The sequence below is a fragment of the Pseudorca crassidens genome, chromosome 7 (assembly GCF_039906515.1).
Source record: "Pseudorca crassidens isolate mPseCra1 chromosome 7, mPseCra1.hap1, whole genome shotgun sequence".
Taxonomy (NCBI): domain Eukaryota; kingdom Metazoa; phylum Chordata; class Mammalia; order Artiodactyla; family Delphinidae; genus Pseudorca; species Pseudorca crassidens.
Genome location: NC_090302.1, coordinates 49,606,613 through 49,620,959, shown reverse-complemented (window position 1 = coordinate 49,620,959; position 14,347 = coordinate 49,606,613). Strand labels below are relative to the sequence as shown.

General features: G+C 36.0%; 1 protein-coding gene across 2 annotated transcripts in view; it reads right to left on the bottom strand.

Moving 5' to 3' along the window:
- The window catches only part of PTAR1 (protein prenyltransferase alpha subunit repeat containing 1), a 48,136-nt gene that overhangs the window by 10,496 nt on the left and 23,293 nt on the right, over window positions 1-14,347 (bottom strand). Inside the window, exons 1-4 of one of the 2 annotated variants that reach the window (XM_067744197.1) lie at window positions 13,206-13,346; window positions 8,653-8,757; window positions 6,384-6,597; window positions 940-1,244 (exon numbers count right to left, since the gene is read on the bottom strand). In XM_067744197.1, the coding sequence (XP_067600298.1) occupies window positions 940-1,244; window positions 6,384-6,597; window positions 8,653-8,757; window positions 13,206-13,273 (692 nt within the window). In that variant the 5' untranslated portion in view covers window positions 13,274-13,346. Of the gene's footprint in view, window positions 1-939; window positions 1,245-6,383; window positions 6,598-8,652; window positions 8,758-13,205; window positions 13,347-14,347 lie in introns of those variants that run through there. The other variant, XM_067744196.1, reaches the window with a different exon arrangement.

The window sequence follows — 14,347 nt, the reverse complement described above, 5'->3', positions numbered from 1 at the left end:
AATGTTTTGTTTTTAAGGGAAAAAGAAAATTCTGTATTTATGAAGATGCCAAAGAGGGGGACTGTCTTCCATCTTCTAATATATCTTCCAAATATATTTAGACTGGAAAAAGGGAACAAATCACATTTAACTTAAAAAATACACAAATATTTAAAATGCCTACCTCCTGCCTAACACAGGCAACTCTTTTGTCTACAAACAGAATCCTGTAACTTGAAGTAAAATCTGTAGATATAATGCCAGAGATGCCTCCAACTAAATGATAATCCAAAATAAATCAATCGGGGGTTCCCATACCTGGATTTCATTTCAACATGAAAAGTACAGTCAAAGGTTCTTAAAACTCAAGTTATGAGGTTGCTAACCCTCTTTCACTCCTTCCTAATAATCCTGATTCACTCCCAAAGTACATATTACTTTAAAAAAGCAAAAAGTGTCAAGAGATTATACTTAAGGTAAAGTAATCTGCAGGCCATCACGGTTGGGAAGAACAATAAAAATGTCTAACTATTCTCAGGGTCTAATCAATGGTCTCAGCCCTGACTGTGCATCAAATTTACCTGTCAGGGTTTTTTCTTTATATTTTAAAAAACAGATGGCAGCACTCCATCCCAGATATGCTAAGTATCAGGATCTCCAAGGAGGGAGTCCAGAAACTTTCTTTAGTTTGAAAGTAACACACCTTATTCTGTGGCGCAGTCAAGGATGAACGCCACCACCTTGAGCCGTTGGCAAAGATCTGCATGAGGAACTTCATATTGATCATGACCATGAGCAGGAGTATATGGTAACACAAACTCCTCTGAAGCACTCAAGCAAAGTTCCACAATCAGATTACCATATTTACCCAAGTAGGCACGAGTCAGATGTAAGACCTTCTGTAGCTCTCATAAGGACACACACAGTTTTATGCAGGAAATAGATCTTCCTTTCTCTTACCTATGACACCAAAGGGTTTCATGTCCTGGGTAGGAATCAATAAGATCAGTGCTGAATTCAACTTCTTCTTCTAGAAGATGGGGAAGATTTATCCTTGATTCCTCTGCTGAAGCCACTGCTTCTTCATCTTTTGGAAGAACTATAGCTGGCTCACTTCTCAACGTATTTTGCTCCAATACAGAACCATCTGTCACAGTTTGGCTAACCAAAGACTTTAATAAAAACTGGCGGTAGTGAAATCCACTGTGGTCTGAAACATGCATGGACGCCCAGTGTTTAGTAGAAGATAGTTCATCAAGAAGAATCTTGTAGGAAGAAAAAAGGGAAGTGAAATAAGGAATTGCCAAAGGTTTTACTTTCTCCATTAATGCTTTGGATTTCTCTTCTGATTCATTTCTTGTTTTGACAACACCATTCCTACCAATATTTTGTATATAATGCCCAACACAGTGTTGTCATTTAGTGGAAGCTTGCACTTAGTGGAAGCTCAGTAAATTCTAATTTTCCCTTTCTTTTATAAAGTAATTGTTTTTTTTTTTTTTTTTTTTTTTTTTTTACTGCCGCAGAATTTACGGACCTTTCCCTAGACTTTGATCACATTCTGACTGGCACACACATAGAAAAGACAGATTCTAAAATAATGATAGACATTTGGGTGTTCATTTTCAAGTAATGCTTATATTGAAGGAAAAATATAAATTCAGAGATCACTTTGGTGGAAACTTTCTTTTGCATTTAATGAATCTGTATTATACCTAACTTACTATTTGTTCAACAATAGACTCAATGTAATTATTTCTTCTTCACTGTAAGTGTCATCAGGGCAGAGACCATGTCTGTTTTGTTCACTACTTAATTCTAAGGGTTTACTACAAAAACATGATGCAAGAATAACAGGAATTTTCAAGTGCTCATGACTTTCACTATCTGTCTCAAACTTACTTAACATCAATGATAAATGGCTTTTTTAAGTAGGTAAGACAAAATTCAGCAGTGAATTCTTTAAATCTGCAAACTAAAGAATTTCAAATGGAATGATAAAAAGAAAAGCAGCATTTATGAAAAAATAAGAGTGGGATTGCTGGATCATATGGTAGCTCTATTTTTAGTTCCTTGAGGAACCTCCATACTGTTTTCCATAGTGTCTGCACCAATGTACATCCCCACCAACAGTGTACTAGGGTTCCCTTTTTCCTACATCCTTGCCGACATTTGTTATTTTTGATGATAAACTTTTTGATGACAGCCACTCTGAGAGGAGTGAGGTGGTTTTCATTTGCCTATCTCTGATGATTATAATTTCAAAACATTTTCATCCTCTCCAAAACAACCCCTATTCCTATTAGGAGTCCTCTAATTCCCCATTCCCCCTATCCTCTGGCACCCACTAATCTGCTTTGCTTATTCTGAATATGTCATATAAATGGAATACTACTTTCAATCAGCATATTGTTTTCAAGGTTCACCATGTTATAGTATTTATCAGAACTTCATTCCTTTTTTATGGCTGAATAACAGACCACCGTATGGATATACCATATTTTGTTTGTCTATTCCTCAGATACTGGACATTTGGGGTATTACTTTTTTTTTTGGCTTTTATGAGTAATGCTGCTATGAACATTCTCATACACACTTTGGTATGAACATATGCTTTCGATATTTTTGGATATATACCTAGCAGTGGAATTGTAGGGTCATACATGGTGTTTCTATGTTTCATTTTTTGAGGAAATGCCAAACTTTTCCCCAGTGGCTGCACTGTTTCACATTCCTACCACCAATGTATAAGGGTTCCAATTTCTCTACATCCTTGTCAACACTTGTTATTGTCTTTTTTATTTTAGTCATCCTAGTTGTGTGAAATGGTATCTCACTGTGGTTTGATTGGCATTTCCCCAGTGGTTAATGCTGTTGAACATCTTTTCATGTCTTTCTTGGTCATTTGTATATCTTTTTTGGAGAAATGACCCTATGTGCTTTTTCAGGTGACACACGGTATCAGCTTTCAATTGGCTAGTAGTAATGAACTCTGTTCAACTGTGACTGTTTCCTTCCACCCCACCCTCAAATTAGACTATTTTAAAATTTTACTTCAGTGTATGTCCACTGAAACACACAAACATTACAGGGAACAAAAAATAGAAAATTAAGACCTCTCATAATTCTACTCCCTAGCACTGGTAAACATTCTTTATTCTCTAACCTTTTTTTTCTGACTAGAAAATGCATGCTTATAGAAAATATATCTGTAACACCACTGTGTTTGTGTGTATAAATATCTGTTGAGCATTTACAATACGCCAGGTACTGTTCTAAACATGTTAAATAGCATTCAGTGCTAATAACATAAAAAAAATTGTAGTAGGCCCATCTCTTATTTAGTTTTATATCCTTAACCTATAATGAACATTTTTCTTTAAATAATCTTCTAGAATATAATTTCTAGTAGCAATAAAATATTCCACTTTTTGATGGACTGTAATGTAACCAATCCCTTGTTACTAGAGGATTAGGCTGTTTCCAGTTTTTCACTATTATAAGTGGTATTTTTATATACCAAACTCCCATATTTAATATAACAGCCAGTGTTTATTGATCAATTAGTATGAGCACTTGTGATAGCCACGTTATGTAGATTCTCCCACTTAATTTACGTCCCTCGATGAGGTAGGAATTATCATCATCCCCAATTTACAGATGAGAAAACTGAAGGTTAGAGAGGCTAAGCAACGTTCTTAAGGCCACACAGCAAATTGGTGGGAGAGTCAAGATTCAAATTACGTCTGTATGACCACTGAGTGGAGCCTTTAATCACTATATCATACTGCACCTCCCATTTTTTCTTTAGGATGAACTCCTAGAAGCAGAACTGCTAGATTAGAGATAACACACATTTTGCGGGGGTAACATCTGGCAAATGCTGCCATGTTGCCCTTTGGTAAGATTATACCAATTTCTACAATGCTTGTTTTTATACCCTTATCAATGCTGAATATCAGCACTTTAAAAAATCATTTTCAGTTTTCTAAGTAAAAAAATGCCACTCAGTTCATATGTATTTTTAAGCTGCTCTAGACAACTGGTACTTTTGTGATTACTTCCTCTAACAGGCAAAGCATAGTACATGATCTCCTAGCTGGGCCCAATGGCTTACAAGAACAGAAAGGGGATTTTGTAAATTCAGTGCACTTCACTGAGAGTGAGAGACAGTGGCAGTGGTGACAGGAAGAGTGCCAAGTCCCCCCAAGGGCAGAGGAGGGCAGACTGACAACATGTGAGGCTAGCAGTGGACCAGGGCAGATAAGTCAACACATTACTAACGCGTTGTCATCTTCAACAATGGATGGTCTCAAGGAACCAAGAATTTCACCTTGGCCTCATGTTTCTGATTTATGGGAATGCCACTTTAAAAGGTTCACATAAAGGCAGGAAAGTTTCCAAAGACCTCTCAACTTACCTGGACTCTGCCTTCCTTTATCCTCAACCCTCCCCTTACCTCTTTCCACCTCCCACAGGATACCAAGTCGTGGAGCGGAGATGACTGGTTTTAAAGCACTCCATATCCGTCACAACCCACCAGATAACTTGAATTCATCCCTCCCGACACCCCCACAGTGTAGCATCCCTCCCTCTGGCAGCTGTTTCCAATGAGCCCAGTTTGGATGAGGAGCCATTTCTGTGATCCCACTGTACCCGGAGATTCCCTCAGTTCCTGCAAGCGTCACACTGCTTTGTAACTGTCGGTATGTGTTTCTTCAACTAGATTTTTCAATTTGTTGAGAGCAAGCTTTTTGTCTTTATGCCTCACCCAGTGTATACAACAGTGTCTGGGAATGATAGGGTTTCACTACTTTTTCATGAATGAATTGCACTGAGTTGACCTAGCAAATTGGTAGGCAAGTTTCATCTAAGTTTTCTATCTATGGGGAGCAGAGAAAGGAACTAAAATTTAGTGAGCCTCTATTAGGTGCCCAGTACTTTATACACATTACCCCAAGTAATTCTCAGTAATCCACTGAGGCAGGCAGTAGAGCCCCTATCTTACAGATGAAAACATTAAAGCCTTACTTTACACACACAGCTAATAGGGCCAGAATCTGAACTCAGGTTAATGTGATTCTGTCTTTTCTCTTTCCACTCCATTAGGTAGCCTCCCCTCCTGAAATGCAAAGCCATGTAAACTGGAGGGAAAGGCTTCTCTTCCAGACTGTTGGCTTAAAATCCCTCAGAAGTGAAGGCTCTCCTATTTATCCTGGAGGAATCTCTGGCTAGGACACAGAGAGGGGAGAAGGGAGAGGGGACTGAAGGGAGACGTAGGAAGGGAGTGGTGAGTAAAAATTAGAGAATGCTTCGCTATTAATCTGAAAGCACCACATGAGACATTCTGACCCCTTTAAATTGTCTCAAGCCTGGGAAGCTTTTAGAAGAGTACCCTAGATTCTTAAGGCACTGATACCACAAGAAGTGAAGAAAAAATAGAGAAGCTGTAGTATGTAAGAAGGAGCACAAGGATACCTGGCTCTCATTCTGATGAATAATAAATGATACAACCGTGGCTAAGTCCAAGCCATTAAAATTCTATGGAAACTTCCATCTCCTCATTTCTAAACTAAAAGGATTAGGCTGTGACAGTTCTCAACTGGCTCTGCATCCAAATAACCCCCTGAGCCTGTGAAAAATACTGATCTCTAAATCCTACCTTCACTTCAATTCAGTAGGCCTGGGGTGGGACACAGGAATTCTCAGGTAATTTACAGATTCAGCCAAGTTTGGGAACACCTGGGTGAGATCCTCTGTTCCCTCCCCAGCAGAGGAGATTGTGAAAAGGCAGCCAGCTGATTTAGCACTTTAAGTCACAAAACAAAAGACTACCAAGAAAGAACAATTTCAGTTCCATAAGGTTTAATAATCTCTTCCTGTTTCAGGGCAAAATGAGTTATGCTCAGTCTTCCTTACTGCTTAAACCTGCTTTGTTCTACCAATGGACTAGCCTTAAGAGTGTCAAGGGCTCCCCTGGTGGCGCAGTGGTTGGGAGTCCGCCTGCCGATGCAGGGGACACGGGTTCGTGCCCCGGTCTGGGAAGATCCCACATGCCGCGGAGCGGCTGGGCCCGTGAGCCATGGCCGCTGAGCCTGCGCGTCCGGAGCCTGTGCTCCGCAACAGGAGAGGCCACAGCACTGAGAGGCCCGCGTACGGCAAAAAAAAAAAAAAAAAAAAAAAAAGTGTCAAAACCATGCTGGTGAGGAATGCAAACTTTTTAAAAAAAATTACCAGGGTTTCTCGGGAGGTATCAGTTCTTACAATCCTCTCCGGCCTACTGGGTCATTAGTTCCTCTACTTCTCTCTTTTAAAGCTCCTCTGAGAAGGAACTACTATATACTACCAGAAGATTTAAATGGCAGGCAGGAAGTATGCCTAGGGACATAGAATAACAGCCCTACCTTGACATCTAGCTTGGCCAGGTGCTGTAAAACCCAGATGCGATGGGACCAGGCATTATAGTTGCTTGGGTATCTCCCTGCTGCTTCACCACAGACCTCCATCTCTTCTCGTATTAGTTGCTGTGTCCTTTCTGCAGGAATTATTCCCAAGTTTCCTTTGGTCACAAAGGAAGGCAAGGAGGTTTCCTGAATTAGCTGTTGTAGCACCCATCGCCTGTTAAGGTAACATGTGGGAAAGAAATGAGGAAAGAAAATAAACCACAGAGGAAAACAACCAGAGTTTTCTTTATTCTCAATTTAATTTCCATTCATAGACAATGCAAAATAAAGCCCAGTTTTCAAACTTTTTTTGGGGGGGGTTGTTTTTGTTTTTAAAGACATAATTAATTTGAGCAGCATGGATATGGGTGGTGGCGGGGAATAAAGGACAAAGATTAAACAAAAAGCTTTCCGAAATGTTAACATTTGTCAAAAAGAGAATGTCATCAGTTCCAAAATGACAACTTCAAAACTTCATTTGGCCAGGAAATGTAAAGGCAACGTGTGTGTGTGTGTGTGTGTGTGTGTGTGTGTGTGTGTGGTGGTACTGTGTGTGTGGGAGGGGGTGATATTAATTAATGGCTGGTAAATAATCAAGAGGAGCATAGTTCACTTTTATTTATTTTTTAAGATTTTTTTTTGATGTGGACCATTTCTGAAGTCTTTATTGGATTTGTTACAATATTGTTTCTGTTTTATGTTTTGGTTTCTTGGCCGGTGAGGCATGTGGGATCTTAGTTCCCTGACCAGGGACTGAACCTGCACCCCCTGCATTGGAAGGAGAAGTCTTAACCACTGGGATACCAGGGAAGTCCCGGTTCACTTTTCATTATATGTGCATGGCTCATCCTACGTGTATTTGTTTGTTTGCAAACAAGAAGCTGTATTAAGCTTTCATGAAGCAAAATTTCTATATTATAGCACAGAATCTGGAAGGAAACAAATACAATATGATTAGTTAAACCACCAAGGAGGTTTTAAAATGTCTTTATCCACAGATTTTCCCTTTGTCTATTTAAGATTTTCACTAGCATACATTTAAATGAAAAGCACTAAAAAAGTGTCTCTAACCACTTAATGTCTTCAGGTTTTACAAATATTTTCTCATAAGAAAGCATTCTTTTTAGATTAAAAATTTCCAACCCAGGGTACAGAAAATTGAGTAAGAAAACTCATTTTGTCGTTTTCAAATAATAGAAGTTATTTTTAACAACCAAAACTTGCTTTATAAAATAATAAGCCAATAAATTGATGGCTGCATATTTAATAACTCCCTTCCCCTGCCACCACCCCTTTCCTAACCTCTATTCACACAATCATATATCTCTCTGTAGTCTGCTATCCCTATTTCTAGTAGGAAGAAAATACAGCTAACTATATCATTTGGAAGTAGCTGCTCTGCAAGGCTAGCCAAAGGCAAGATTACAGTTAAGAAACCTTAAACTGACTTTAAGATCCTAAAAATACTCAGGATGTAAGAAAAGTTATAAGGGGCTTAAGAACAGATTTCTTCAGAGATTCTCCTCACTGACCCCAACCAGTAAGCCTAAACCATCTCATTTTAGTCAAAAGAGAGTAGTTACATGGGATCCAAGAGTAGGATGCTTCCAGATAGCCAGGATTTTGAAAAGAGTTCTTACATGCACTTTGGATATCTGCTTCAGGCCTTTAACCTAAAAATATTCTTTGCATTTACGGTCTTAGCAACTCTAGTTCAGCCCACACACCATTCACCTCAGTTGCCCTTACTTGGTTAATTTTAATAACCATAACCATCACCACCACCATCTTTACCAGGAACACACTTGAATGAATTAAATCCAAGTTTAATAAAACAAGTTGCTCATTACAGTTGAATATCTAAATGCAATTTCCATGATTGCTTCAGATAGTTAATAATAATAGCTAAAATTTACTGAGTATTTCATATATGCCAGGCACTATGGTAGTGTTTACATGCATTATCTGATGTAAACTCAACCATTTACTCTGAGATAGGTATAATTATTATTCCCATTTTACAAATGATAAAACCAAAGCTTGAAGAGGTTAAACAATTTCTGAAGATCACATAAAGTGATGGCATCTAGACTTAAATGTAGATATAATTTGACTTTAGAATTCATACTCTGAATCACTGTGTGACCTGCTTCACATTCTGTGTTTGTTTTTTTTTTCTCCAGCCATTCTAAATTCTAAGTAAGAATCCTATGGTGTAAATTAACCAAACCTGTGAATCCATGTTTCTGGACTCTTTGGAAACTTAGTTAAGGCCAGTTTTCCCAGATGTAAGTCCTTAATTGGATTTAAAGTGCCAGAGAGGATCAGCTCTTTTCTGTAAAAGAAAAATAAAAAAAACCATTACTTTGCCTTTCTACAGAAACATACTGCATGACTATTAATATAACCTCATTGTGAAGCAAATTTCCAAGAATAAAAAAAAGAAAACATAAAACTCTCATAAATGTCACACAGTAATCAAGAATGTATTCTCATAATCTTGAAATAACAAATTAAAAAACAGAAGCTCTTAAATCAACAGTGGAACTTTAGTTATCTATTTGGTAGAAGGCAAAGGGGTTTTCTGGCTTGTATCATTTCCAAAACTTACAAGGCCTGACTTCAGTATCTGTAGGGCAAATCCAATACAAGTCAAGAATTGTAGCTTCCTAAGTAGGACTTGATATGGTCTAGTTTGTTACCAAAAAACACACATACAGCAACACACTGGACTGAGATGTAGGAAAAAAATCGTTCATTCAATAACTACCCTAACAAAATTATTATTTTTTTTTTGGATTTTCCCTTCTACCTTTCCTCATATGCATATGTATTTTAAAATATAATATAAATTTATAAAATATAATTTTATATTCTGCTCTTATATCTTAAGAATTACCCCACAGTTCTATATAATCTTTAAAATGAACATTTTAAATGGTCAAATAGTTTTCATTCAGTAGCTATCCTGTAATTTAATGACCGTTCCCCCTGTAATTAGACATTTTAGGTTGCTTCCAAGTTTTTGCTATTCTAAAAGAATTCTGAAACAAAAATCTTTGTGCTTATAAGTTCTTTTGTTTGTACTACTACTTAGGATAAGTTTCCAAAAGACATATTACCAGGTGAAATACTTGGATGGCTCTTGATACACTAGACCATTCCTTTTTGAAATATAAACAGAAGTAAAAGGAATATGAGCTTTTTGTTGTTGTTTTAAAACTGTTCAAAGCTTCAGTGCAATTATAAACTATGTCACGCAAGAGTTCCACCTATTTCTCAGGTTACTCTAATTTAAGTTTAGATTTTCTCAGGTAAGTTTTTAATAATAAGCTCTGATATTACTGATTACACTCCTATTTTTCAATTTATCTACTGTTTTATAATAAAATTAGGTCACTTGCTAGTTTTTATTAACTTTAAAATGTCTTTCCTGTGGTAGGGCTGACCATTCATTTACTTTAGAGATGTTAATCTCAACAAAACCAGAGCCCAGCTCATATGTCTCAACTACTTAGATGGATTTAGTTCCTAAATACCACAATACATTTTCTTTCCAACAGCAATGTACTATTTCTAAAATTTTATTTGATAAGGAAAATAAATTCCTTTTTAATGAAAATACTATACAGTGATAATAAATACTTGCATTTTACAATCAATTTTATTTCAGACCAGTAACTTCACTCTGTAAAATAATCTGAAGTGATACCAAGGTTTATGACTGCTTTAAAAAATGATTTATTGACTATTTTCTTTCAATGTGCAGGAAATCTATGTCATTAAAAGAATATTTTAATGCAACAGCCAGTTATTTCTGCAGTTCTAGATCCCTTCTCTTCTGAAATCAGTAACGTTTTGTTCATACAATAAGTCAGGATACCTGTAGTGTAAAAGAAGGCAAAATATTGCTCTATGTAATTTAAACTACTTTGTAGAGCGCTTGTTTCTCAGAGTAGGGTCCCTAACTGCAACATCATCATCATTTGGAACTTGTGAGAAATATAGATTCTTAAGTCTCACCCCAGACCCACTGAATCAAAAACTCCAGTGGGGCAAAGCAATGTGTTTTAACAAGCCCTCCAGGGCACACTATAGTTTAAAAACCACTACTGTAGAGAACTTATTGTATTAAGCCAAATTTTCATTTACTAAATTTAAAACCTCTCCTTATTTAAAACTGCCTACCTATATTCCCATATATGTCTGTATATAAGGGGAATTAAAATTCTTCAGAAAAGAGGAAGTTACCTTACAACTGAATCTTGACAAAGTTTCTTAAATAAGGGCCATCTCTTAATCTCTTTATTTTGAACAACAAAGTCATATTTGTGAAGATATCTTAGTCTGAAACAACCTCAATCAAAGGTATATATGGATGCTTAAAAAGATCGTCTGATAGAATCATTAAAAAAGGTAGCAAAATTTTACTATCAATTTAATAAACATTCCTAGGAAAGGACTGAACATTGCAGGCATTGGATCATTATAAAGCAAATTTTCAAAAGATCACTTGAAAAAGAAATATGGTAACTGGTTAAGTTATGGCTATCATATAACCTAGAGATCCAACAAAAAACCACCTGCTTTAATATATTCAAGTAGGAATCTCGTCTGAGATAAAACTTCCAGTCACACATGGATTTGGAAAGTGCTGTATCTGAAACAACTAAAATGTAAGTAAACACGATGTGCTCTGGAAAACTGTGCTAGATAACTCAAAAAATAGTTCTCGTGATGACAAAAAGTCACTGATGTCAATAAGCCATGTGAGAAGTTTGAACTGTCTAATGAAATGTGAGAGCAAAATGAAGAATTTATAAATTAAAATATTTCAGGTAACATGTTATTTTAAAGGTGTGTAACTATATTGAAAAATTAAATATCCTAAGAAGAAATTTGCTTATTTCATGTACTTACCTTAAAGTTTACAAATTGATATTAGCCTAAAAAAATCTTTTTTTTTTGGACTGTTATTGAGGAAATGGAGTATTGTCTTAAATTTGAGGTGACTTTATTTTCTGGCATACTGAATAAGCTGGGCTTCTATATTCATCCTAAAAGCCTTAGGTGGTCCATTGCTAACAGATGAAGAAGGCATTAAGTGAGGGTCATCAAATAAATATGGAAAAAACTAATTAGGAAAGGACAAGGCAGCTGTGTCATTTGGGATAGAGAGCAGGGTGGTAAGAAACAGTGCTATGCTACACATGCAACCTTGTTATGGGATTAAATTATGTGAGGGCTGACTTTTTTTTAAATGTGGGTGAAGGGAGGAGACTAAAGAAGTTTTAAGAAATAATAAAAAGTAGAATGATAAAAAGGAATGAGGTTTCTCACATAGCAGATTTTTCAAACAATAAAAGTTACTCCTTTAAAATTTTTGCTACACATTTCACTTACTAATTAAACAGTATATGAAAAACCTCATTACTTTCCCTTGAAGACTGTAGTTCATCACTATGAAAATCAGCTAGTGTTGGTTAAAACACACCCACAGGAGCCTCCAGGCCACTACTACATAGTACTTAGTACTACTACTAAGGTTAAGTAGTATGTTTTCTTTCTCTATATGAGTTCCTGTGCTTTTATATTTCTGCAAAGTTTATCTTATTTTATAAAGTTTTTATGTCTTCTCTACCATCTCAAACTATGGCTTCTCTCTGCTGTCACTCTATCCAAAATTTGTAGGAGACCAGGGGCCATGTGTATCATGTCCATGGCTAAATTTCAACTGGTTAGCCTCAGTACCTGGCATATAGTAAATACTGAATAAACATATGCCACCGTTTTTTCACCCCTTAATCTTCAGTTATTTTGTGTGAAATAACAATAATGATAATAATAAAAGTCATCCTCATAAAAACTACCATTTATTGAACACTTCTTCTGAATCAGGCAGTGTGTTAAGTGAATTACATATATTTTCTACTTCAATTCTCACAAAGATCCTGTATTATGTTAAATAATATGAAACTGCCAATATTCAATGTTTTGTTGTTTTTTTAAAATAAACCTTTTATTTTAGAATTCTTTTAAATTTACAGAAAAGTTCTTAAGAATAGTACAGAGAATTTCTGTATGGCCTGTACCCAGTTTCTCTTATTATTAACATCTTATATTATTACGGTACATTTGTCACAACTGATGAAGCATTGATAGATTAGTATTGGAAGTCCATACTTTATTCAGAATCACTTCATTTTTACCAATCATCCTTTCTGTATATCAGGGTCCCACCAGGATATCACATTATATTTGGTTGTTATATCTCTGTAGGCTCCTCTCGGTCCCTTAGATATACCTTGTTTTTGATGGCCTTGACAGTTGTGAGAGTACTTATTGGGTATTTTGTATGATATTTTTCTCATGGTTAGACTAGGGTTATGGGTTTTGAGGGGACCACAGAGGTAAAGTGCCATTTTCATCATATATCATGGGTACATAATATCAGCATGACTTGTCACTGTTTATGTTGACCTTGAATACCTGGCTTAGGCAGTATACGCTAGATTCCTCCACTGTTCTTTTTGGGAAAAGGTTACACTTTAAGGAGTGAAGATATATGCTCCATCTCTTTGAGGGGAGTTACCTAGATAAATTATTTGGAATTTTTCTGTATGGGAGAGTTGTCTATTATCTCTTATTTGTTTGTTTATTTGAGCATTTCTTTTATCAGTATGGACTTATGGATATCATTTTCTACTTTGGGGTATAATCCAATACTATGTTATTTTATTGTTCAAACTGTTCCAGCTTTGGCCAATGGAAGCACTTCCTTACTTTCTGTCTCTCAAAGATGTTCCAGGCTCATTTGGTGTATTTCCCGGCTTGGTCCTAGAATCAGCCATTTCTCCAAAAAGCCCAGCTCCTTTTATTAGAGAATGGTGTTAGAAACCAGGATCTGAAAGTTTGGATTTAATCATTTCTGATTTACAAAAAGAACAATTTTATATGGTACAACCCAATGTTACCTCAGTTTTACAGATGAGGAAACAAAAGCTGGGAGAGATTCAGTAACCTGCTCAAGGTCTCCAAGCTCAAAGTGTCTGAACCAAACATCAAATCTGCATAAAGTAAAGTTACCAATTAAATTTAAATCAATCTTTACTTTGAGTAAAGAATATGAATCATTGGAGCTTGGTGTCAGCTCTTCTAGCTGCTCAAAGATGTTTTGCTTACTCTATGTTCACAGACTGAGGGAAAAATAGGACATTATTATGAAGTCAACCTCTTTCATCAATTAATTCACCAATTTTCAAAGCAAATTCAAAGCAAAAAAAAAAAAAAAGTACCAGTCATTTTTTTTCTAGAATCAGCCGGGTTTTTAAACTATATGCATCACATACTTTAATCACAGATCAGCTCAAAAACTTATTCTTGCCCTTGTTTTTCTTCTTAAGACTGCGACACCTATAAAGTGAACTACTGATATGTTACAACATCTTTTAGCAGTTTATAAATTCAGCCAAAGATCATTCAACGATTCCCAAAGTTACTGCAGAAGAAATGTACCAACAATTAAACATAAAATGTTGAGTATTTGATTTGTGAGAACTTACAGCATTATATCAGTTTATTTCCAAAGTTGTTTGTTTTTTGCTCAAAATGGACTCATGACTCTGTCTTTATATGTCAATCTTACCAATACAAATTAAAATTTACTAGAACACATATCTACAATGGGTTTCTTAAAAATCAAGATTTCCTTTCTACTCATCTAGCACAAAACTTACTAAATCATCTTACTAGAATAGCTTCAAGATTAACTATTAACATCACTGAAGTCAGATTTATGGAGCAATTTCCCTTCATAGGACCAAACCACACACAATCAAAACACAGTTTAAACAGAATCATTAAAAAAAAAAAATCATCTAATTCAGATTTTTTTTTTTTTTTTTGGCGGTACATGGGCCTCTCAC